At 36.0% G+C, this 25,961-nt stretch overlaps 2 protein-coding genes and 1 pseudogene across 3 annotated transcripts in view; 2 read left to right on the forward strand and 1 right to left on the reverse strand.

Moving 5' to 3' along the window:
• The window catches only part of LOC120626954 (calbindin-32), a 58,691-nt gene that overhangs the window by 21,509 nt on the left and 11,221 nt on the right, over window positions 1-25,961 (reverse strand). For both annotated transcript variants that reach the window (XM_039894780.1, XM_039894771.1), the window contains exon 2: window positions 21,202-21,287. In XM_039894780.1, coding sequence (XP_039750714.1) covers window positions 21,202-21,287 — 86 coding nt within the window. The remainder of the gene's footprint in view (window positions 1-21,201; window positions 21,288-25,961) is intronic.
• LOC120626968 lies at window positions 589-3,980 on the forward strand. The gene is made up of 3 exons (XM_039894789.1): window positions 589-666; window positions 2,209-2,339; window positions 3,710-3,980. The coding sequence occupies exons 2-3, from the start codon at window positions 2,209-2,211 to the stop codon at window positions 3,939-3,941; spliced, it is 363 nt and encodes a 120-aa protein (XP_039750723.1). The 5' UTR covers window positions 589-666; the 3' UTR covers window positions 3,942-3,980.
• On the forward strand, window positions 18,928-19,514 carry LOC120623572 (annotated as a pseudogene).

Genomic DNA, 25,961 nt, shown 5'->3' on the forward strand with positions numbered 1-25,961 from the left:
TTTGAGAGCGATTATCATTGTGAAACGATCCCAAGATTATAAACGGTACGTGGTTTTTTAATTATGTTATTTCCGTTATAGATTTTCTCATACCTACCTAAGATATGACTAGAAATAATGTAATTTAATTGTAATTTTCGTTACATCAGTTATAAAGTATAAAGTCTATTTTTATTAATATATCCATTTTCTTTACGTATTGTCATATTTTAATTAAATTGAATATGGGCTAGTTATACTGTCAGTCTGAAATAAAATATTTTAATACTATTCCGAACAAGCAGCAAAATAAAAAGCGACGGTGGTACGCACAAGTCTGTTGACCAGGGTAGCCACAAGCGTAAAATTGGCATAAAATTGAAAATCCTGCTCTAATACTAGTTGCATAAAATATTAGATAAAAATTGCTTTTGTGCATGTATTAAGTGCAAAAAAGTGCGAAGCGTCATATCTTTACATATTAATCTATGGGCTTTAGTCATACTCTAGTTCATAAAGGAAAAGCTGTTTACCTATTCCACTTAAATGTATTTATGGCTATACAAATGATTCACTGATAACAGATACGTGTTATCAGACAACGAGAGCACAGAATACATATTTATCCATACATTTTATCAGTATAGCTAGTTGAGGCCAGGTGTCTGAAGTGTTTGTACATTGAAGGTGAGCGGTTTTCATGTGTTATTCGAAAGTGATATCATATTATGGTACCAAGAATAGTTAAGAATATTATTATTTCTAGATGTGAATAGATAAAATAGTACATGAATTATTGCCTGTTTCGGTTTCGGTTATACGATTATCCCGGGACGAGCTACACGTTTTAGGGAGGCACCGGTGCGTTCCTAGCAGACCCCGGAGCCTCCCAATAAGTAGTGAGCAGTGGCGTGCATAGAGGGTATGCACTAAGCGGGCAGATGATGTAAAATGAAAAAAAATCTCCTGTACGAGTTATAAAAAGAAGTTTTTTGCACGTATAACATACATATAGGAAAAGAAACATTAATGAAACAGTAGATGTAGACAAGCAAAGGCGGCCTTATTGCTGCAAGCAATCTCTTACAGGCAACCTTTGAAGAAAGGACTTAGAGCAAGAGAACGGGATAGTGCCAAGAGTGTTGTAATATATTCAAATTCAAAATTCATTTATTTCAAGTAGGCCTAATACAAGCACTTTTGAAACGTCTCAGTCTGTACGTGTGTAGTGACTCTACCATACATTATATACATAAATACCAAAATGTATAGATACTAATACATTTAAATAAATATACGTAATATATAAGTATAAAATATACATAATATATAAAAGTAGATTTTTAATACATAAAAAGCCTACCCTTTAGATTTTATAACTCGTACTGGAGATTTCTTCGCTTTATATCATCTGCATACCCTGTGCATACCCTTTATGCACGCCACTGGTAGTGAGGCTGGCTACTGAGGTGGTTTTAGTTGGTAGAAATCCCAAATAACCCAAATTCTCCCGCATAGAATCGGGTATCTACTCACCGTTTGCAAAAATACGACAGGTTTGCTTGGAACTGTCAGGAAAGTTACTTAAAATGGCGGCTCGTGTGCAGCCAAGTGCTAGTGTATTCAGTGCCAACAATTTATTTTTTCGCCATGGTTAGGTTTTTTTCGAAAAATACTTAAACAACGTGTAACGGAATTACGAAATACTGTTGAAGGGTGCATAAGTGTATTTTATAACGCGAATCAACCTGTATAAATATTCAATCAAAAGAAACATGAATATTTCCATACAAACTAATTCAAAACATTCTAAGAGTTTACTTCTGACAACCCTACTGAAGATAAAAGCCCGACACGGGCATAGCACCTATGCTATGCGATGCGTACCTAACAAATTGATAGGAGTCACTTGATTTTACTTTTGCGAGTGATGTTATCTGATTTCTTTCAGTAAAATCTACGGCAATGGCTTACTCAAAAAGTAATAGCGTTTTGGTTTCACAGATAAGTCTCAGAGACAGTAATTAATGTTCCTCTGGAACCTCTGTAGTATTATTTCGGTTTTCATTTACACTTTGTAACGATATAAATTTGTTTATTTCGCTCATTTGTAATTAGCTTTTGAGGAATCATTGTAGTAAAATTTCAAGCATAAGCTAACCGTCTACTATAACAAAGGTTTTTGTACCTAAATCATGTGTGATAAAAAGTTCTTTAAATCTTTTATAGATGAAGTACGCCGTCGCCCTTTTGATAGTGACCGTTCTGGCCACAGTGGCCAGCGGGGCGGTTATCCAAGGCATCAGAAGATCTAACCTCAGTCAAGGCTACGTTTACCCAGGGGATCGGCTGCTGTCAAGGTATGAGGACCTTCTCTGAATATTAACTTCGAAAAAACGCCGACAGCCGATTTGCGCAGTGGGCAGCGACCCTGCTTTTAAGTCATGGCTGTGGGTTCGATTCCCACAACTGGAAAATGTTGGGGGAAAGTTTTAGTTAAATAAATAAATAAACATGAAAGTTTATTTATTTATTTAACTAAAATTTTAGGCGGTGTAAAATGATCATAAACCTACATTCACATAACTACATACAAAAATTACATAAATTAAAAATAAAATACATGAAATATATAAAAAATATGAGCTACGATATATAAGCTATATTATGATAAATAGACGGAAGAAAAGTATGTAAAAAAAAAGTCTTATTGCGCAAGATAATAAGATTTGTCGTATGTTCTTATAATAAAAAACATACAAAAATACTTATCATTTGTATAGTATCCATTGTGTATAATTCATCAGCTATTTTAGTACCCATAACACAAGCTACGCTTACTTTGGGGCCATATGTATGTATTGTCATAGTATATAGTAATTGTATTTATATTGTATATATAGTATATATACAATATAAATACAATTTGACTTTTTTTGCCAGTGGCGTACGTACGTCACCTGGGGCGCAAAAAATAAATGAGTCTCTCATCAGTTTGTTTGGAATTTAATATATTTGTACATTTTGTGTAAATACAATTTCTCCTATCCGTATCATTGAAGTTGAGTATAAGACCCTTATGTCTTAGTGTGATAGCCTAGTGGGTAAGTAAGGCTTCAGCTTCCCTTTCGTTGGGACCGAATTCGAAGCCGGGCTGCCGGCATGCATTTCTAAATATTCAGAATTATGTGCGTTTTAATTAAATATCCCTTTCTTCAACGGTGAAGGAAAACATCGTGACGAGACCTGCAAGCTTGGGAGTTCTCAATAACGTTCTAAAGGGTGTGTGAAGTCTATTAATTTGTTCTTGATCATCGGTTTGTTTGTTTGAAGTAAATAAATAAATAATAAATAAATATACTACGACAATACACACATCGCCACCTAGCCCCAAAGTAAGCGTAGCTTATGTTATGGGTACTAAGATGACTGATGAATATTTTTATGAATTATATATACATAAATACTTAGAAAATACATATAAACACCCAGACACTGTAAAACACTTATGCTCATCACACAAACATTTTCCACTTGTGGGAATCGAACCCACGGCCTTGGACTCAGAAAGCAGGGTCGCTGCCCACTGCGCCAGTCGGTCGTCAAATCTTTATTGCACACAAACATTCTATACAAATTAAACACAACTACAGAAGAAACTTAGAAAATAAAATAGAGCGTGAAAAGGCGATCACGTTACACGTTGCTAAAACATATTGCTACTTTCCAGACACTATCTGTCTCAACCAGCGAGACCTAATACGATTCAGTATCAAGACTACACATACCGCGGGAACTACTCTACACGGATATCAGCTGTGACTGCAACAGAAGTGGGATACACCCAGTACGCGTCCGCTTGGGTGATCGCTGGAGGGGTGGGTTACAGCAGCGTCACTGTGAGGGTGCAATCTGCCAAGGGGTATGGGTACAATTTCGTTATTGATGTTTGGGGTCGATAAAATTTTTCTTAATAAATTGAATATAAACTATCAAAAGTGTTTTCTTGTTTTATTTGTAAAAGCAGTAATATTCTAGACGTTAGGACTTCGGTATCGCCGAGTCAGAATCCCAATACGTACCTCTAATTTTTGCGGGTTTAAAGCAATTAAAACATAGGAAGGACATAGGATATTGATCCACAACGCTTCTCTAATGCTTGTTGGCAAGTTAAACGATTATTAGTACGTCGTCGTACACGTTAATGATAGAAACCTGGGGCTGACTCTTTAACCCCAGTTTGGAGTTGCAAACTTTTAAAAACTATAGATTCCCGTGGGATTCTTAAGAAGGGAAAACAAATGCGTAGAAATCGAGGTTTACAACTCTTTAAAGATTTTAATCCTATTCTGAATAAAAAAACTTTCTAACGTTTAACTTAACTGTTGAAGATTAGAATTGTATACTACTGTATGAAGAGCAATACCTGTACAGAGTTTTTTTGTATTATCAAATTGGTTTTGATAATACAAAACACCTAATGAAAGAGTCTAAAATTCTGCATATTCTACAACGCCATAAAGCTATAAAGCTATAATTTTAGTAGTAGTTGAGCCTTTTGTGACAGAGCTCGTCCGGGGAAGTAATACAATGCTATGTTCTGGTCTCGGAACTTAAAACTACGCCTCAGTTTGTTGGTCACAGGGCGGCACTTTGTAGGACATTCCTGGAACGCCCTGCGAAGTGTTGCTGTTTATACACGATGGTTTTCCACTTACCATCAGAAGGGCTATCTGCTTGGTTCATTAATCAATACTATATACTATATTTTATTTCTAACATTTATTCTATTTCTTTTTTTTGTTTTTAAATTTTTAACAAGGCTTAAAAAAATAGAAAAAGCTCGATTTAAACTTTATAGAAAAACGGGGGGCTTTTGAATGCCAAAGCAACCGGCGGTCAGGGCTCCAGAGTGAGGAATCTCCTCACAATACGCGCAGTTTCAAGGACTACTGCCTTCTGTATCCGACCCTTGATCCAACAACCAAGCGAAAGGTTCTTAAGATGGTCGAGGCTTTTCGCGAAATGACCATTGACTGCAACGACGATCGGAACAATAACGGTCGACTCAAAAATTCACATTATATTATTTTTATAAACACACTTTGTGTTTGTTTGTTTGTCTTTCCTTTGCGACCGTAATTTGCAGCCTATCAACTTGATTTTTAGTTAGTGAAAAGGACCCAGTAACGTAGAGTAACGTCCTTTTTATCCCAGAAATAAGGAAAGGTTCCTACGGGATTTGACAAAAAACGTAATAAACCCGTGGTGTACGTGGTCGGAAACACAGGCGCCGGAAAGACATTCTTTACTCGGGCTACACGCATAATATCTAGCATTACGCGTTTATGGAACTTCCGCTCCGAATATCTTATTTAATTTTCGTCTAAGAGCATTTCTAACCTCGATATTGGAAGCTAAATACAAGTTTAACGAGAAATCTATTTCTCATTGTCTCGATTAAAGCGGTGATGGCCCAATGGTTCGAACTTCGGCTTAACTTTCGGGGTGCGGAGGACCCCGGCACGCACTTCTAACGCGGGTTTAACTTTTAGGGCGGTTATATTAAACCCATACCACGAATCGGTTTCTACGCGACATCGTAGATCACGCTATAACGCTGGTTGGTAGGGTGGTAACAAGCCACAGCTGACAAGCCAGACTAGAAAAAAATTCGCAATTATATAATCCCGAATTGCCCTTGCCGGAAATCGAACTCGGAATCTCCCAACTCAACTCAACGCCAGCGACGTCGACAAATGATGATATAAACGGCTGAACTTTATTGCATTACTGTCGGATATCTCCGACTAGTTTCATTAATTCAATAATTCTATTAGTTGAAAATTGTGCCAGTGGCGAACCGTACTAGGAACCTTTGGGGCTAAATTAACTCCAGGCGTATTCAATATTCGCCGCCCGTTTATTAAACCCGAAGGTGACGACCACCAGCGGCCGGATTTATTTTTTTAATTTATTTTATTAATTTATTAAAAATAAATAATTTTATTAATTTATTTATTTATTAAGAGCACTAGCATTTTTTTGTATTTTTTTTATACTCTTTATTTGTACACCACTCAGAAAAACGAGACAAAAAAAAGAACAAACACATGAAGAATGAAGCAGGATACAAAAGGCGGTACTGTATATAACATGTATATTACACGCCAATATATATATATAGCACACTGCACACACACAAAAGATTTGATTGATTTTTGTTAAACTAAGCATTTAAATTAAAATATTAAAATGTTGTCAATGGATGGCTACGTATTTCCGTGGTGTTACCTGGTACAAGGTGCCAACTGAAAATCAGCGCTGTATGCATCCACTGGCGCATGCAGCACAATGCTGAGCTGGCACCTTTTTTCTAGGTTGTGCCACATATAACATATGTGGTGTTGTGAATATTGTAATGTGTGGCGCAATGTAAAAAATATTTTTTACTTTCTTTCTTTAAAAGCATGAACTAGTATGCACGTCAATTAGAAGTGCACATAGCATTGATCATATAACTTTATTGCGGGCGTGTTGATGTGTAGCGGATGTAACCGCGCGTTTAGTACTAAATCAGATTAGGCGAGTTATCCGAGAGCTCAAGAGCGACAGTTTCAACCGGAACCCGAAGCAGTCGCTCTGACCGAATAGGGTTAGAACTAAGAACATATAGAAACCGTGTAAACAACTAATCGAAGCATCAAATACCACTCAACTTTAGTAGTGTTTCCCGAACAGACGGTTAGCCACTTTATTCCATTTAGCAGTAGACAGTGATTATATTAACTCTAATATTCGGGGAAAATAGGAAAAGTTTGAGAGCTAGCAACATTCGGCGGGTGAAACGTGAAACGTGCGCGGGGCGTTTCACAGTTTTTGGAGACAATGCACTACACTCAATAATGGCTAAATGAAGTTTCTGTTGGTTCTTAATTCTGTGGTTTAGCATTTGAGATGTACTTACACACCCCATAAAAAGACCGCGTTTGTTCGCGTTTATTACGGTTTTACAAATACCGTGGGAAGTTTGTTTTCCTGGTATAAAAAGCCTATGTTACTCTCCATCCTTTCAACTAGCTCTATGCCAAAAATCAATATGATTGGGTGCTTAGTTAGGGCGTGAAGGAAGGACAAACATTTGTAAACATTAGTAAAGGTTTCCGGCCCACTTCAGGGCACGTCTCCTGTAAGAGTGAGAAGGGCTTAGGCCGTAGGCAGATTTAACTAAAAATATAACATTTTTCTTAAGAGAAAACTGAGGATTCTGTGCAACCGCCTGCCCCCCATTTTAACAAAACTTCTTATAACTGAATTAAGTATGACAGAGAAGAAGAAGGAACATTTTTTTGCACGCAAAACATAGAGTAATAAAAGAAACAGTAAGAAGTTAGCAGTTAAGGACATAGTAGGTATTTAAAGGTGTCCTTATTGCTGCTAGCAATTTCTGACCGAGCTGCATACAATAATCAATTACCCCCAACGATTCTATAAAATCAAGTTAAACGGTGAAACCCTAAATCTCACTAAGCTTAAAAGTAAAATGCTGCGATCGCTACGAGAAGTTTCTACAAATAAAGTTTTGAAAGTTTTCAGTGTAACAGTTTCCATTTTCTAACAACATACGTACCTAATGTGAATAGAATATTTCTAGATATAGCGTTGCAGAAAAATAAGGGCAAAATACTCGTTACAAAATACCTTTTACTTCAATTTAAGTTATTTATTATATTTAATGATTAATCTTTAACGAAAAGAAACATACATAATTGTGTTACATTAAATGCCACATAAACCAAACTTGGTTTTACTGTATGTTATTAATAGAAGCGGTGATAGCCCAGTGGGTAGGACTTCGGTTTCACCTAAGGGGGGCAAAGTTCGAACCTCAAGCACCTCTAACTTTTCTAAGTTACGTGCGTTTTAGGTAATTAAAATATCAATCGCTTCAACGGTGAAGAAAAACGCGAGGAAACCTGCATGCCTGGGAGTTCTTCATGATGTCTTCAAATGTGTGTGAAGTCCACCAACTGGGTCAGTGCGGCGTTAAACGCTTCTTCTCATTGTGGGACGAGATCTGTATCCTGTAGTGGGCCGGAAGAAATGAGTAGTGGACATAATGCATTTTTTTTATTAGGTTCGCCTTTTGTATAAAAAAGTTATAATAATTTAGCGCAGAAGCAAATAAACAATATAAAATATCCCCATACAGCCATTAATCGTTACTACAGATTGAATTTCCGGAAAAATATTCGGACATTTTATTAATTTGAGGCACTAAATGTTTTTATAAAAATATTTTTTGTATGTAGTTTAATTACGTATGGAGAATCCTATCCTATCTAACTGTAGTTCTCTAAGCAACATGCTCCGCGATGCATGAAAATATTTCTACCTACATAAAAAAGACAGTTTCATTTTTTTTCGTATTCCGCTGCAAGTTAGACCTTGACTGAATACTCATCTGATGATACGTCTAAGATGGTAGCGGGCTGACCTGTTAGGGAGTAAGGCAGTTATATTAAAGCCCCTGATCTGTTTCTTCGCGACATTGTACCGGAACGCTAAATCGCTTAGTGGCATTTCTTTGTGGGGAGGATGGTAGTTATCCACGGCTGAAGCCTCCCAGACCAGACCAGACTAGAGAAAATTCCGAAAATAAACTCCCACATTTCCACTGTCAGGTATTAGACCTGGGGCCTCCAACTCAAACCACAGCGCTTACCGTTGCGCCAGGGAGGTCGTCAAAATACCAATAGGCTTCATTTAATATACATGAACTTTTTCGAAAATTATCATGAGATATCATAAATATTGGAGTAGCTTATATTCATATTCAGAATAGATTATGCGGAGATAACCGGGCATTACTGGCTTATGTAATAAAACGGCTTTGGCTTTAGATTTTCAGTGAAAAAAGGAAATATCAAACTTGGCTTCTGTTTTGGCAAGAGAACAATATAACCGAGGGGTGAATAATCGTCAATTCTTTGGCTCTCGATTGTAGCTTTTTGCGTTTAATTAAAACTGTCCACGGGAGAAAGTTAGTTATTATATGCCTGGGAAATAATATGTTGATTGAAATCTTGTTTATAATGAAATAAAATATCATCATGATCATCATATCAACCCATTATTGGCCCATACAGAGCACGGGTCTCACCCCATTATGAGAAGGGGTTAAGGCCGTAGTCCACAACTCTGGCCTAGTGCGGATCGGTATACTCCACACACCTTTGAGAACATTATGTAGAACTCTCAGGCGAGCAAGTTTTCATACGATGTTTTCCTTCACCGTTGAAGCAAGTTATATTTTAATTACTTAAAACGCACATAACTTAGGTGGTGCGTACTGGGATTCGAAATCGGCCCCCCGAAATTGCAGTCGAGTCCCTGCCCACTGGGCTATCACCGCTTCAAATGAATCACCGTTTGAAATAAATTACAATACAGGATTATGAAAACTTAGCGTTTTAACATTAGGGTTCACATAATTCCCACAAAATTAAAGGATTCGTTGTGATGTATTTAAAAAACAGACAAAACCACAAATAACTTAAATTATTAAACCAAAGCTGGTGTCCGCTTTTTTCATCCACGTTTATTACGGATTTTTTACAAATCTCTTGTTAACCGTTGATTTTTTGGGATAAAAAGTAGCCTATGTTACACTACGTCCTTTCAAGTAACTTTGTACCAAAAATCTATGTCATTGGTTGCTTATTTAGAGCCTGAAGTAAGAACGAACAAATAAACTTTCGCATTTTGAGTAGTAGTAATTATGAAACATTCACAATAAGATTAATATTTGCCCAGAACGGTTACTTAGCTTTTCTAAGCGCACAAAATACAAAATAAACATGGCGTTAAAGCGAGCCATGTTTATTTTTTGTCGCGCGGTTCATTGGCGCGTGATTTGAATGGCTCCTAAGTAGTTTTAGTACCTATGCAGGATTCACCCTTCCCGCCCTAGTGGCAGCTACAACATTCTTTTATAGAAAGAAATTTTAAAACCGGTCAAGGATTTTTGGTTCTTTTTCATTTCATATACAAAATATAATCTTTTTTAAGTTGGAACTATTTTACTAAAGAGGTCTTTCATAAAAAGGCTGGTGACGGATAGAGATATAGGACATAACGAAGACCCTTTAGCAATAAGATTGCTTTTGCACACCGCATTTTCTTCTTATTTATGTATCACGTACCTTACTATTTTTAAATATATGTATAGTTTTCAAAATATATAATGAAGTCGTGGGCAGAGTCCTCACAGGAGGCACGCCCCCCCTTTCCCCTGATATAAATAAATATACTACGACAATACACACAACGCCATCTATCCCCAAAGTAAGCGTAGCTTGTATTATGGATACTAAAATGGCTGATGATTATTTTTATAAATTCTTTTTATATACATACAACACCCAGGCACTGAAAAACATTCATGCTCATCACACAAACATTTCCCAGTAGTGGGAATCGAACCCACAGCCCCGGGCTCAGAAAGAAGGGTCACTGCAAACTGCGCCAATCGGCCGTCAAATATAAGATATATAAGATATTGTCGAGCCCTGGGTGAAGCTTCTTACAGGGAGCTTTCTAACTCGCCCCAACTCCCCGGTGACACTTTAACAACCCTTAAGGAGGTTATCAGCTACTGTGCTTCCGAAAAAATAAAGATTGGCTAGACTTCGGTCTCCTAGCAAAACTGCTTGGTGATGATCATTGTACGGGAGCTATGGTGATGCCTTCAATCGCATATTATATATTATATGACCTTCAGTTGAGAAAACTTCGATAGCGCGATGTAGGATCTTGTGGCGCCATCTAGTTTAGAAACGTACATAATATTTATATCTTATCAAGTCAATTTATTTAGTTGGAAAATTGTTTTAATTAATGTTCAATGCTTGTTTATGTTTATGAATGCGTCGTTTATCGGAAAAGAACAGCAAGAAGTTAGAAGGATCCCTATTCTAGACTATTAGGCTAAACCAATATAAAGGTAACGTTATTGTACACACGAGGCCCTGGCATGTCGCCAACACAAACTTGCCAATTCTCAGTGAACGCTGCAATTATTACCAATTTACGACCCCTTCCTATGGCTTGGTAAACATTTTATATAAATTTTAGCTCAAGCCACCGGTTTCATCGGGCGCATGGTGATAAAAACGTGACAAAACTTAGCATGAAAATGTTTTGTTCGTTAGTCAGTTAGTGTTAGATTCGTAAACTGATTAAACTAAAACCCGTGTGGTGACGGCAGATCAGAATGCAGTAGTCACCACTCCTTCTCTTCCCGCGGGTGTCGTATGAGGCCACTATGAGAATATAATCGTGCAATCAAATGCCGTCTACCCCGCGTGGTGATTTTGGGCAAAGCCTCCGACCCGGGAGAGGCCTTTAGTCCAGCTGTGGATTGTTATAGGTTATTTATGAAACTAAAATCTGACTATAACTAAATGCCGCGGTAGTAAAGTTGATAGCACATATTACTACTGATCACAAGGGCCTAGACCGAGGGCCTGAAGTTGTAATATATCGCGCTTTTTTTCAAAAGTTCTTATATACCTGTTGTTGATTTCAGAAAAATTTAGAATATGCGTTCTCGAGGTACAGGTTGTTCATACTTTCATATCAAATTCAAACTCAAATTCATTTATTTGCACAGATTGAGGGGGTATATAGTGTTATAAATAATATCAGTACAACAATCTGCCACAGAATGGAATGAAAAAATAATTGTTATTCTTAATCTAATTTCTGTACAATAATAACATCTATTAATTAAATAAAAAAAACAATTAAAATGAAAAGTATATTAATCTTATTTTCAATATTTTATATTATGTGTCTATGTATATAGAATATACATAGCGTTTAACGTGTCTGATAAATAGTCTTTAATACTATAGTATTGCTTTTTTAGCAATAGCTCGTTTATTCTATTTTTAAAACATAAAGTGAATGTAAAGTGATAGTTTTAAATGAAATCAAATGTAGATTCACTTAAAGCCGAAACATTAATGGTGATTTATCTTTAATTGCCCACGCTGTGTATACATGTCACATTGCCATTATCGTCGCTTGACATCTTTAAAAAAAAATCGCAAAATACTTGTTAAAATGTACAAAACCGGAATTACCAATCCAATTTCAATTGTTTGTTTACCAATCGCCCGAAATAAAAGGCTTAGAGCATAAAGGAATTTGGGTTCTTTGTTATGGCCAAAGCTTTTATCGGGCCGCCGTTTGTTTTATTCGAGTGTAGTGTGCAATAATGGAAACAATGTCGCTGTAACGTCGTGTGCGTCGAAATTTATCGTGCGTTGCGAGAACAAGCGAGAGAAGAGCTAAAAGCAATTTATTACATTTCGTAGCGACGCGAGGACGTAGCGACCAACGTATGTGCGTACCATACTCACTTACAGACGCTATTAAATGGTTACTCCTCACAGGTTTTTAGTGTAAAGTATTGTTGTAAAATATATAACGCTACAATGAAAACTGATGCTCCGCTGAGTTTTCATAGATCTGGGCCATTGCGTAATTTGTTGCCCATTTGATCTTTTAACATAACTTGAATTTAAAACTACCATTTCTATTTTCATCACAAAATCACAAACTGAATATCAAAATGTACAAAACTTGAATAACCGCCTGCTCGAATTTCAATTGTTTGTTTACGAATCACTCGAAATAATAGGCAAGCTAAGGGCAAAACGGAATTTGGGTTCTTTGTCATTATGACCAAAGCTTTTATCAGGCTGCCGTTTGTTTTATTCGAGTGTAACGTCGTATGCGCCGAAATTTATCGTGCGTTGCGGGAACAAGCGAGAGAAGTTTTTTTATCTAAAATTCAACACCTTAACCGTCTCTTTAATAAGTTTTTTTTTGTCATTGTTACGTGTCATCAACTCAGCCAATCGTAGCGTGCCAATTAAAGCAGCCAATCTGAGCCAAGCTAAGCCAGCCAATCCTTGCCAAGCCAGCAAGTATTGTCTTCGGTAAAAGGGATAAAGCAATAAAATGCTCTGCTACCACATTTTTGGGGCTTTTAGGACTAAAGTGAACATTGTGAGCCGCAACTCTTCCCAACTGTGTGCAATACAATATAAAATAGTGTGATTATCAAGTTTTGCTTTTGCCGTGTGTTTCATTATAGATATTATTGAAGAACCAAGGAGATGGCTACCGGATAGTAATGGTAAGTCATCCCGAAAATGACACTTACATAAAGCAGTGCCTAACAATTCGCAGGGCATGCAAGATAATTAGAAAGGCAGAAATAAGCATGGTGGTACTACTACCGGACGAGGTCTCTCATGATAAGCTCGACTAATACTGTAAATCTATATTTAGTCTCAAGAAGCCAATTGGTTAAACACAAAGAAGCTATTTTGTTGGACAGAAGCAGGCGCTACTTTACGGATCTCCATGATATATTATAAAAATGAAGCTGGTACTGGGGCGTGCGCTGGTGTGAGATGCGACCTGCGTTGATACGTTGGCAGCTTCTCACTTGCCGAGTACGTCACAAAAAGCGGCAGCAGCTGCCGAATCTGCTCGAATGCTTAAGCGCCGTAAATACTCCGTTATTTGTAAAGACTATGTTTTTGCGGCGCTTGCGATTGAGACTCTGGGGCCATGGTCTTCGGACACGAAAATTTTTATTAACATCGTATCCCAAAAATTGGTCCTGTTAGATTACTTGAATTTTCGTCACAGATAAATGCCATTCTAAGCTAGATTATCAATACGAGATGATATGCAAATGAATAAAATGGCGTAGAAAATGGCGTGGAAAGTGACATCGGGCGTTTGGGATTATTTGGCGAGATTTTAAAAAGGAAAAAGGGAAAGTAATATATTAGTAAAAGAGTAATTATTTTAAGACTCTAAAGTGGAAGTATATTGTTTGCGAAATCGACAAATTATATGTTAGTGTATGATTCTGAAATTGGTTTTTATTTTGACTGGAGTCTTTTTACAGTCCTTACGTATGGTGACCCAAGAGCTGGCGCTTATTTAGCCCAACGGCTAAGTCTAGCATTTCAAAGGGGCAATAACGCCAGCATTTTGGGTACCATACCCATAAGTGAACAGTTAGACGGCTTATATTTATTGTAAATATTAATTTTAGTTTGTTATTATTATTTCCCTAGAAAAATATATTTTTCTTTGGAGCGTAGTTAAATTTTATAAATAACATTAGCTGGTTCTCAAAGGCGTGTGAAATCTTTTAGTCCCTAATTAGCAATCGTGGCGTGGTAGACCAAGGCCTAAACTCTTGAAAATTAAATGACAATGAAAATACAATTTATTGTAAACCTAACTAAATGAAATTATAACAAAAACACTAAATATAACACTCAAGTACAATGGGTGGCCTTATCGTTAAAATGCGATCTCTGCCAGGCTCTTCTCTTTCTAAGAGACCCTTGCCGTGTACTGGGCCGGCAATGCTTTGATAATGATGTTCAATAATGAAAACAATGTCGCTGTAACAACAAACGCGACGTTTATCGCGTTGCGAAAACAAGCGAGAGAAGCACTAAAAGCAATTTATTACATTTCGAAGCGAGACGACGACGCAGTAAACGACATACGTGTCCCTACATAACCAAATAGTTATTTTCTGTGGCAGCGTTTCCTAAACGTTTTCCTATGGAATATTATCTTCCACTAAATTCTAAAACGCATTATCATAATCGTTATTATTTTCTTATTTGCGATGTTGCTGCAAGTGCATATCTTCGATAAATCCGACTTTAAACTTTACAAACACTTTTTTATAAGTGACAGACCAAGGAGAGTGGCTACAAGGATGGTAGCTGGAAAACTGTAACAAAGTTCCGCCCTTTGTTCATTAACCTGAGGCGTAGGTGCCTAAGGAAGTGTACATGACATGGAATATCTATGGAAAACTCAGTGGAGTTTCAGGACATCAAGTCACCAATACCTACTGATAAAGTAAAATAAAAATATTACGTCGGGAATTATTATAATTTACTTTTTAAACATTTTTAACTTAAAAGAACCGTTAACTAAGTAGAGACACAAAATAAAGCGGCAATAAAAAGACACAGTGGCTAAGCAAGATAAATAACTGCAGTTGCTTCCGACCTAGAACACTCCCGTTAGTTTAACCAGGACGCGAAACGATTACCATCTAAATTATACGTTTTAACTTTGAATGAAATTTTATTTTTACTTATAAGGGTAATTTTTACTTTGTAAAAAATAAAAATTGGTTGATTATTTTTGGCTCCTTCGTCGAAACTTTAAGGGTATTTAATAAAAAACAGGGGTTACCTGCAACTTGCTTTAAAATAAAATCATCCACCAGGATTCGAAACGATTTCCATTCTTTCAGATTCTTTCAGATATTTACGATCTCCTTGGCGCAGTGGTTACTGTTGTAAGTGCCAGGTCCCGGGTTATATACTTACATGCCCGGAAGGGACAATTTAAGAATTCATGATATCAGGTTTTGGATTTGCCCGTTTCTAGTTACCAACCTAAAAACAAAGAAGTGCCGACTTAAGCGATTTAGCGTACCGGTACGATGATGCGTGAAAACCGTCTAGAGTGTAGTATGGGTTTAATGTAACTGCCATATTACAGGTTAGCCCGCTACCATCTTAGGCTGCGTCATCTGTTACCAAAAGGTGAGATTGCAATCAAAGCCTAATTTTTTGTGGATAGAAATTGATCTATTTTATTTTTACTTACAATCATTATTGGTACCTCATAAAAACTTGAAAACAAAAAAAACATAGGTTGATCTGATCGAAATACTGGTTTAAACATATACCAAATTCAAAATATTTGAACGTACGTTGATATGATATTCAGAAATCATTTTATTCAGTCAAGAATTATTAGTGCCTAAAAATATTTGTCTTGATTAATATAATTACCTATACTGATATTATACTTAATTTTTAGATTTATGTTTTTTAATTACTCAATATTTGGATGTCGATGTGAAACACAAAATGTTAACAACTATATATAAGTGTTTAGTAACTACTATATTATTTCCAAATGAAGAATTTGAATTTGATTTTGAATTTGAATGTGAATGATTATTTAATGTTCTCACCATTGCCAGCTGATATTCTTTAACTTCTTCCAATTTAAATTTATAGAGTAAGACAATTGATTCAAATTCACAGATAAATAATATTATTACTTATATATTATTTATACCAATATATAATACCAGCAGAAAATATAATTATAGATAACAAATTAAGTAAGGCTTGTTTTGAGTGTTATGACACCTATTTGTATTATGTAAATGATAGTATAATAAGGCTCAAAAGCCTGCAATAACATCACCACGCAGTCAGATAAATACGCGTTTTAATAACAGTTTGTGGGTAGTTTAACAGCGTATTTGGTTAAATGGACAAATTTGCTGCTATTTTATAACTATACTCGTAGTGAATTTTATAATTCTGGACACAACTGCACAACTATTATATATATTCTATGCACAACTGGAACATGTTTGTGTGATGAACATGAACGTTTTTCATTGTCTGAGTGTTTATTTGTATATTATAAGTATTTATGTATATTCTTCTTAAAATAATCATTAGTCATATTAGTTTTAATATCGAGGTACTGGTATGAACAATCCGAATTCTTATCTCTGGGCTGCTACAGAATTAATGATGGGTGTTTAGTTTGTTGAACAGAGAAAACCAATAGCAAACTTGCTTTATTATTACTAGCGGACCCGTGCGACTTCGTCCGTGAATGAGTCGACTTAAAAAAATAGTTGTATGTACAATATAAATGATTCTGAGATTCCAATATAAATGAATTCTAGCTAGATCGATTTATCGCCCCCTTTATGCTAAAGTTCATGAAAACCGTTGGAGCCGATTCCGAGATTCAAATTATATATATATACAAGAATGGCTCGTTTAAAGATATAAGATTTGTTTAGTAGAAGTTCTATATAATACTACGATACTGTTCAAAACAGCTGACGCAATATAAGCGTTATAAATTGCCAAAAACCAATATTGTACTTCACAACCTTCAGTGTTTCGCAATAACTGCAAGAATGAAACTTATATAATACATTCTTATTTCTAGAAGCAGTGATAGCCTCGTGGTTATTGCTTCTCACTTCCGTTCAGGGGTCGGAGTTCAAGCCCCGGCATGTACCTCTAAATTTCAGGGTTATGTGAGCCTTTAATTTAAAGAGTTAAAATATCAGACATTTGACATTGATACATTGAAATTCAGTGTTTATTTGACAACCCTATTGAAGATAAAAGATCGACACGCGCATCGTACCTACGCTACGCGCCGCTTGGTGCGATTATAAATGACAAAAGTCGCTTGATTTTTATTTTGCATGTAATGTTAGGGCTGTATCTTATTTCTTTCAGTAAAAACTATGGCAGTTGTTTACCCAACACTATTAGCGTTCTACTCAGAGACAGTTAATAAAGTACCTCTCAAGCCTGTGAAGTAATATTTGGGTTTTCATATACAGATTGTATAACACTAACAACTAATATATTAATTCTTTTATACACTATACTATACTATAGCCAATAGCGTGCACAGTTAAAATGCTTCTATCAGTCTAATCTGTGGTTATCTTGGCTGTCAATACTGTTTTTATTTATTTTATTCTGTTATCTCACCTGGTGGTAAGTGATGATGTAGTCTAAGATGGTAGCTGGCTATTCTTTTACGGGTGTGGCAGTTAAATTAAATCCACTACACTGATAGGTTTCTAGATGCCATATTAGCGGATCGCTTTATCGCTTAGCAGCACGTCTTTGTCTGTTGTAACTAGCGACGGCGGAAATCTCCTACCAGACCGTATAGAGACAATTCAGATAAATAGAATTCCCAAATTTTCGGTGATCGAACCTAGGACTTGTAAAACCATACATAAACCTACAGCTTGTAAAAACTTTGTAGAAATGAAGTAAATATAAAAAAAAATCTCTTTGAAAATCGAAAACATCACTAATGCGCAATTAATAACAAAACAGTTTGTTTGTATTGCTTTTTAATTACTTCCACAGAACTATCAGATAAAATTAATTTATCAAGTAATATCCTAAATTATAACTGTAATAGTTAGAATTAATTTAATAGTTATGCATCATTGAATCAATGATGAAGTTGTACACATTTTTTGCTGTGCCGTTCTGGATCTCAATAATATTTGTTTCGTGTATTGATAAAAGAAGCGTGAAGGAAGAAACAACAGAAGCTGGTGCTAGTGTAGATAGAGAAAGAACTAAAAGGTCACCTTTAACACAATTTTATGAACATTTTAATGGTGTAAGTGACACTGATACCGAAGAAATACCGGATACATCGTTACACGGTTTGCTTCGAAAACTAATACCTTTCCTATATTTTTCGCCACAAGATAGAATTGTAGCATACGCGGCGTTCGATGGTAGTTCATGTCCCACTGGGATGGTGAAAATTTTCGGCCAATGCTATGAAGAGGACACCGATGACTAAATTTATTTACCCGAAGAGATACAGGGGTGAATTGGAATGGCCGTAAGCCAAGACACATAAGAGCTGTGTACAGGATTTGGAAAGCTAGTAACATCTCTCTGAGTCTAAATTTATGTAGACAGCTCAGGCATAGGGACTTGCCACAAAATTAAGAAAACAAGAAACCGTGTTCACATTAAATATTTAATCCTGACTTCTGACGTCATCCGGACATGGGCCGCACCACGGCGTGCGGACTTTTCACCGTCCGAAATCCCGTTAAACCAATCGTCGCCTGAGCCGAGGTCCGGCCTCAGATCCCTGGAAGGCCTTAAGGTCACTTAAAATCATTAGCTACACACAAACAGCAAAAAAAAGACTAATATAACCACCAAAAACCACTCCACTAAAGTAGTGTTTCTCGAACAGGAGGTTAGTCAATCATTTCAAATGTTTCTCACGACCGTGTCAATTATTCGAGATGTTTCAGCATCAGCATTTGCGAAACAAACATCCGATCGAGCACTCCACACGACATTTTACGCAATGGCTCCAGTCAACGTTGGGGACAAGTTGCCGGCAGTCGATTTGTTTGAGGATTCTCCGGCTAATAAAGTGAATGTATGCGATTTGACGAGTGGCAATAAGGTCGTACTTTTTGCTGTACCGCTGTGACGCATTTGCCTGGATATGTGCAAAACGCTGTTAAGTTGAAGTCTGAAGGAGTTGCTGAGATCGTTTGCGTGTCCGTGAATGACCCTTATGTGATGGCTGCGTTGGGAGCAAAGCACAACACTAATGGAAAGGTTCGCATGCTTGCAGACCCCAGCGGAAACTTCATCAAGGCATTGGACCTTGGCACAAACCTGCCACCACTGGGAGGATTCCGTTCTAAAAGATTTTCAATGGTCATCAATGACAGTACAATTGAGGAATTGAATGTTGAACCAGATGGAACAGGCCTTTCCTGCTCTCTTGCTGATAAGATTAAAGTGAAGAGATTTCATTTAGCAGCTGACTATGGGAAAAATTTGTGAGCTAGCAATATTCCAAATGTTTACAACTTTTAGACAAAATGCACTGCATTCAATAATGGCTGAATGAGGATTCTGAATGTTTTGAATTCTGTGGAACTAGCAAAACATCTGATAGACATCACATAGGTCACCTGACTCCAGATAATGTTCGAGTTCGACTTTGGTCTCATTTAATGACAAGAGTGGAAATATAATGTTGAGATGAAAGTTATCATTGGCAAAAGTAGGAAAGATTTAATTATCATAATATGCATCAAAAAATAGAAAACTGAAATCAAAGCTCTCAGGAATGGAAAAGTTAACTTTTGCTGTCCCAAAAGATGTAATATTCGATTATAGTTACAATTAATAATATAATACACACATCGCCATCTAGCCCCAAAGTAATCTTAGCTTGTGATACTAAGGTGAATGAAGAATATTTTTCAGATAAACACCCAGACATTGCAAAATATTCATGTTCATCGCATATACATTTTCCGCTTGCGGCAGTCGAACCCACAGCCTTGGACTCAGAAAGCAGGCCACTGATCCAATCGGCCGTCAAATTAAATATTTTCTATAGACGAGATAGAGAAATTAAATGCATTTGCCAATGTACCTAATCAGCTTTAAAATCAACCCATACTGCGGCCAGAAGCCGTACTAACAAAACACCTTGTTAATCTTATAAATGGACTGCCATTCTATAAATGTAATATATTAATGGACAGACCCACGTGGAGTTTTATTAGACTGTGCCCGACCTGTTGAAATTATTACTTTATTTTGATAATGCTGGATGGCGGAGTGCGGCTAAATGAGTTTGATAGAATTATTCATAACTAGCTTTTGCCCGCGACTTCGTCTGCGTTTGTTAAAATGAATGCCACATGTCTTTCGAAAGACATGTGGCATTCATTTTAAGTGTGATTCTACTGAAATTTTTAAGTTGTGTATTCTTATATAAAAAAGTAAGTAAGTAATTATTTAAATCGGTTATCATTTTACGATGTTATGTCATCCCCTCTCCCAAAAGAACAGAGCTTAATTTCGGGAAAGCATCCTATATTACTTCTAATACCTTCAGGAATATGTGTACAAAGTTTCATGATGATCGGTTCAGTAGTTTTTGCGTGAAAGCGTAACAAACAAACTTACATTCACATTTATAATATTAGTAAGTATCTATGTAAAAAAACTATTTTTGGTTCTTTTCTGATATTGTAAACAATCTATTTGTTACTTGTTGTATAAAGTTTATTTTGAAATTATAAAAAAAATAATAAACACACACCTTCTTAACGTAAATCTCATTTTATTGGGTTTGTTTTTTTATAGTATTAATTGACTTATTTGACCACATTGTTATCTGCTGCTACACAATCCAGTAAAATGTTCTAAATGGAAAATAATGTCAAAGTAACCTCTAACGAAAATTTCAAGTAGGTACGTTTTTCTTAATTATTTATGATAAAATAAGAAATATTATATGCATTACTGAATATATTGGTGTTTATATTTCCTGTGTATCACTAATTTATACTGATAGTTCCAAGTGTAGATAAAATCACAAAATGTAAACTTTAATTTATTAAAAAAATATCAAAAAAAAAATATCCTACGATCATTCGACTCTTGATGTTTGAGACCTCTTTGGAATTGGAACATAATATAAAAAAGCAAATAAGTAATAAAATATACTTACATCTGGGCTAATGTCCGTGAAGTTGGCACTTGACACAAATTCTCTTAGGAATCCGTCCAGCTCTGTACCCTCTATGTAGCCGTTACCTAGAAATACGAATAATAAAGTTAAATTACATACCATTAATTAATTTCCTAACGGCAACGTTGCTTAGAAGCAAACCGGTCTGCTCTCATCTCACACAAGATGAACAAAAAAATTTTTGAATTGCAAAAAGGATATTGGAAAAGGGAAAGAGTTTATTCCCAGCTTCTTCTCGGTACCTTCTTTTTCTTCTGCGGACCGGTGGTAGTCACTACCAACAGACATACTTGTCGCTTCAAAAGTGCTTAAGTATAAGATAGTCAAAGTCAAAGTCAAAGTCAAGAATATCTTTATTCAAGTAGTCCCATAGGTGGCACTTTTGATGCGTACATAATACACGGTAGTGAGATGATGGCGATAACCACATTCGTAAACTTAAAACTAAAGCTACGAGGGTTCCAAACGCGTCCTGGTCTAAGAAGAAGCCCACAACAAACTTAGCCGGGTGTTTTTTTTTTGTTATCACCATCTCACAATGTCATTTTAAATTATTAGAAGAGCAACCTGGTTAGAGCAATAATTTACACCCAAGCTTTTTTATCGTTTATGTAGTCCTTTATACTATAATAGGACTTTTCTATAAGCTTACGTTTAATACAAACTTTGAACTTTTTAAGAGACATCTCCAAGATGTCAATTGGTAGTTTATTGTAGAATTGTATGCAATTTCCTTTAAACGAATTATGAATTTTATGTAACCTAGTATATTGCACTGTAAGTTTATTCTTACTTCTATGTTTAAATTAATAGATTAAGATAAGGCGAAATCAATGAATCTAAATAAATGAATTGCACGCGTCATAAGCGAAGCTTTGGGGTGGGTATTACTGTCAGTTTACGCACACCGAGTGTTTCTCCAACTTAAAATATCACGTTTTTTATTCTTTATTGCTTTTATAAGTGAATATAAATAGATAAATGTTGAGAAAAAACACTATTTTTAAACACTCATTATATTTTTTAATCTCTTTTTATTATTTAAAGTAATTAAAAAATTGTTTCAAAAAGTTCTGTCTTGGACATCCGTGTGTCTATATCGTGCGGATCCCGTATCTTGTGGTCTCGATAACGAGCGAAATACTTCACTTATCGGGTTGGTGTTTTTTATAGGCTTCAGTATTTTGAGGAATAGAAGCCTATTAATTTTCACGGTATAAGATGTAGTTAAAATATTATTTACAAATAATCTCAATTTTATTATAATGAATGAGATTATGAGGCGTGCACTTTTGGATTTTCTAACTATTTTGAATTTTAATCGACGAACATTACATTTCCGTGGTGACTTACCTCGCCTGTGCCCAGCATTGAGACATAAACGGGCTGAGAACGATGATGATGTTGTGATAAATCCCTATTTCTTCACCTTATTACTTTACTAGCGGACCCCCGCGACTTCGTTAGCGTATGAGTTATAGTACCTGCTATTATTTTACGTGGTATTTTAGTTGATACATACATACATACATCCATCCTCACAATCTTTCGCATTTATAATATTAGTAGGATGGTACGCATGCATTCGATCGCTGTCCCATACGCCTTGCGACTGACAGTTATTTGTGAATAATTTTGTTCTTTATCTCCGACAATATCAATCAGATCCTTTAAAATAAGACCATACATGCTTGATAGTATACACTTTCAAATAAAAAAAGAATGATTAAAATCGGTGCAAATTTAACAGAGGTATTAAGTCATATTGATAACAGTTTTCATCTCATTTCCCGGAGGAAACTTAATGTTTATCGGGATAAAAAGTAGCCTATATGTTGACCCGGAATATCAACTATCACTATACCAAGTTTTATTTGAATCCGTACTGTAGTTTTCACGTGATGCCTGGACAGACAGACAAAAATTGAATAAAAATCTGTTTTGGACTCAGTATCGATTATAAAGCATCCCCCGATCGAAATTTTCAAAATATATTAAATGTACAGAAATCTTCCAGTTACAGTTTTATTATAAGTATACATATAAGTATAGATTTCGCGGATATTATGTCGACAAAGTGCCAAGGAAGCGGTTATTTATCGTAACGATTCACGATTACCTTAATTAAAACTTCGCCTATACGTTAAAGTTGGCTCGTTATTTATTACAGGAGGAAAGAGGCAATTTTTTTTAATGGCTCCTTGAGAACTTTGGTAAGAAAAAGTTCTGACATTTTTAGGGCTGCCACGTCTGATATTGCTATTTCGCCTATAACAACGGTTCGCTCTGAACGCTAACCTCCTGTTGAAAGTGTTAACAAGGAAGAATATTTTACGAGGGATAAGCACATTATTTCAAATTGCTATTTCATATTTAACTGATTTTAATAAATATAAACTTTTACTAGTTAGTAACTAGGCATAGAATATTACTGATATTTTATAGAAAGTTGCAGTATTCAGATAAAGCTATTGTTGAGATAGATAAGAAGCCGAAATACCTTCGTCCATTATTTATTTATTTGGTTTACCAAAGGACATCTATAGCTATAATATTTACAATACATCAGCTTATTTAAAAAAAAAACATACTAAAAATATTGACCTCGAATAGGTTAAACACAAAATATTTATTAACTTTAAAGTTTGGTAGTAGTATTTGTACTTTTTTAAAGAAATGTTTTCTAGAGATAGCTAAGAAGTTTATTTAATAAGTAAAAAAATTATCCAAAAAATGTTACTGAAAAACTACCGAAATAACAAAAAATAATGGAGAAAATTCCTTTTTATTAAAAGGAAATGCAACAGCGCTTAATAAGGTCACTGTTCCGTTCAATTTCCAGGTCTTGGCAACCCTAACTCTCAGTTACCTCAATTAGGCTAAATGGGCCGTATTTGAAGAGCTTTAAAGGGGTCCATACACATTGCAATATGTCGCTTGGCAATCCGTCTCAAGCGACATCGTTTGATTGCACGTTATGAGATCGGGTTTAGGACTAGGTCTAGTTTTATTGTTGAACTAAGTACGTGTTATAATAACGCGTATGAAATAAGAACTTACATACTACACCTCCTAAAAGTGTGTTAAAAAAAATTGGTTTGTCCATATACCTGATTTCCGAGATTGCGCGCAATCCGGCGAATTTCTACATGCAAGTTCACTCGCGTGAATCTTGCGTTGAACTACATCCTCCAAATTTTTATTCGTGCTAAATAAAGCACTTTTTATTGGTGCATACCTTCTTTTTACACAAGCTTCTGACTAGGGACACACAACTAAAATTCTACTTGCATGAATGAGCTTTCTGATGCCACATCCCAATGCAAACGAGTCGTAGCGATGGATAGCAGCGACTGATTGCATGTGTGTCGAAGGCAGTTTTGAAGCGACGATGGATCTGCTGATCTGGATGCAATCTGCGTGCAATCGATCGCTATGACGGCTTTTTGTGACTGGGAACCTTAAGAGTTATTTTTTTACAGTTGGATGGACACCTCTTGCATAAAAATTAAAAGGAAAGCACTTTTCTCTTCAATTTACTCCTACTATATTTTACAAAACTTTGCGGTTAGCCTTATGCCGTTCATTTTCTCTAAAAATTACAATTCTATTGGAAGTTCTTATACACGGTAGTTACAACATCTATCATCATCATTGTACGGGAGCTATAGTGATACGCTCGACCGTAACAATAGGAAGATCTTCCTCCTAGCGGGTGATCGTGCTCGGGAACCGAGGTCCGACCATTCATCTTAGGAAGTTGCATATATTATCGTAATTTTTTGTGAACACACCGTTAGCGCGATGCAGGATCTTTGTGGTGCCATCTAGTTTGGTTATGTCGAGACCGCCACAATCATCAATCAGCAGCCTATTAACTTCCCACTGCTGGGACCTAGAAGAGATAGCGATAAGGCCGCCAGATTGTATACTTTTTGTTAAATTTTTATTTATAATTTTTCTCTATGTTTATGTGGTGTACAATGAAAGTGTATTCATTCATTCATTCACAGTCCTCTCTCATAGGAGAGACGGTATTGAAGCATAGACCTACCGTGCTGCTCCGATGCGGGTTAGTGAGCTTTAACTACTATCATCGCAAGTAAGTGATAATAACCGGGACCGACGGCTTAAAATGCTCTCCGAGGCACGGAGGTTGACACCGCCAATTTCTTATCTCTGGGCTGGTAATGAAAGTTCTTTAACATAAAATACACAATAACTAAAGTGAATAATCTAAATATGACACGTATTTCTGTTTTTCCTTTCGTGACCTCAAATCTTGATTTAATTTGGCACATTATTATAGCTATATATAACCTTAAAATTGGACATAATAAATCAGTATTTATCGCGGCAACCCTAACTCTCAGTTACCTCAAGCATATTAAGTAAACTGAATCGATCCCGCAGGATTTTTAAAAATCTTAACCGACGCAGCCAACACTTGTATGTTTTGAGGATTTAATCTATTAGATTATAGATCACGTCGTGAGGAACCGCTGAACGCAAGCGGCACACGTACGGCAGCGTACACGGCAAGACCGTAGTATTTGGAACTCCTTATAAAGGAACTTTGTCCATTTATTTCCATGACGATGATCATGATTTATTGATTTGTATGTCATATTTTAGACGGCCGATTGGCGCTTGATTTCAAAGTCAAAGTCAAAAATATCTTTATTCAAGTAGGCCCATAGGTGGCACTTTTGATGCGTACATAAGAATTACACGGTAGT

The sequence above is a fragment of the Pararge aegeria genome, chromosome 1 (genome assembly GCF_905163445.1).
Source record: "Pararge aegeria chromosome 1, ilParAegt1.1, whole genome shotgun sequence".
NCBI lineage: Eukaryota > Metazoa > Arthropoda > Insecta > Lepidoptera > Nymphalidae > Pararge > Pararge aegeria.

What these genes read in the sequence shown, in the direction of transcription:
- LOC120626968 (XM_039894789.1), top strand. Translation starts at nt 2,209, where the DNA reads ATGAAGTACGCCGTCGCCCTTTTGATAGTGACCGTTCTGGCCACAGTG. An exon ending in GGGGATCGGCTGCTGTCAAG is followed by an intron (nt 2,340 to 3,709) that starts GTATGAGGACCT and finishes GCTACTTTCCAG; the next exon opens with ACACTATCTGTCTCAACCAG.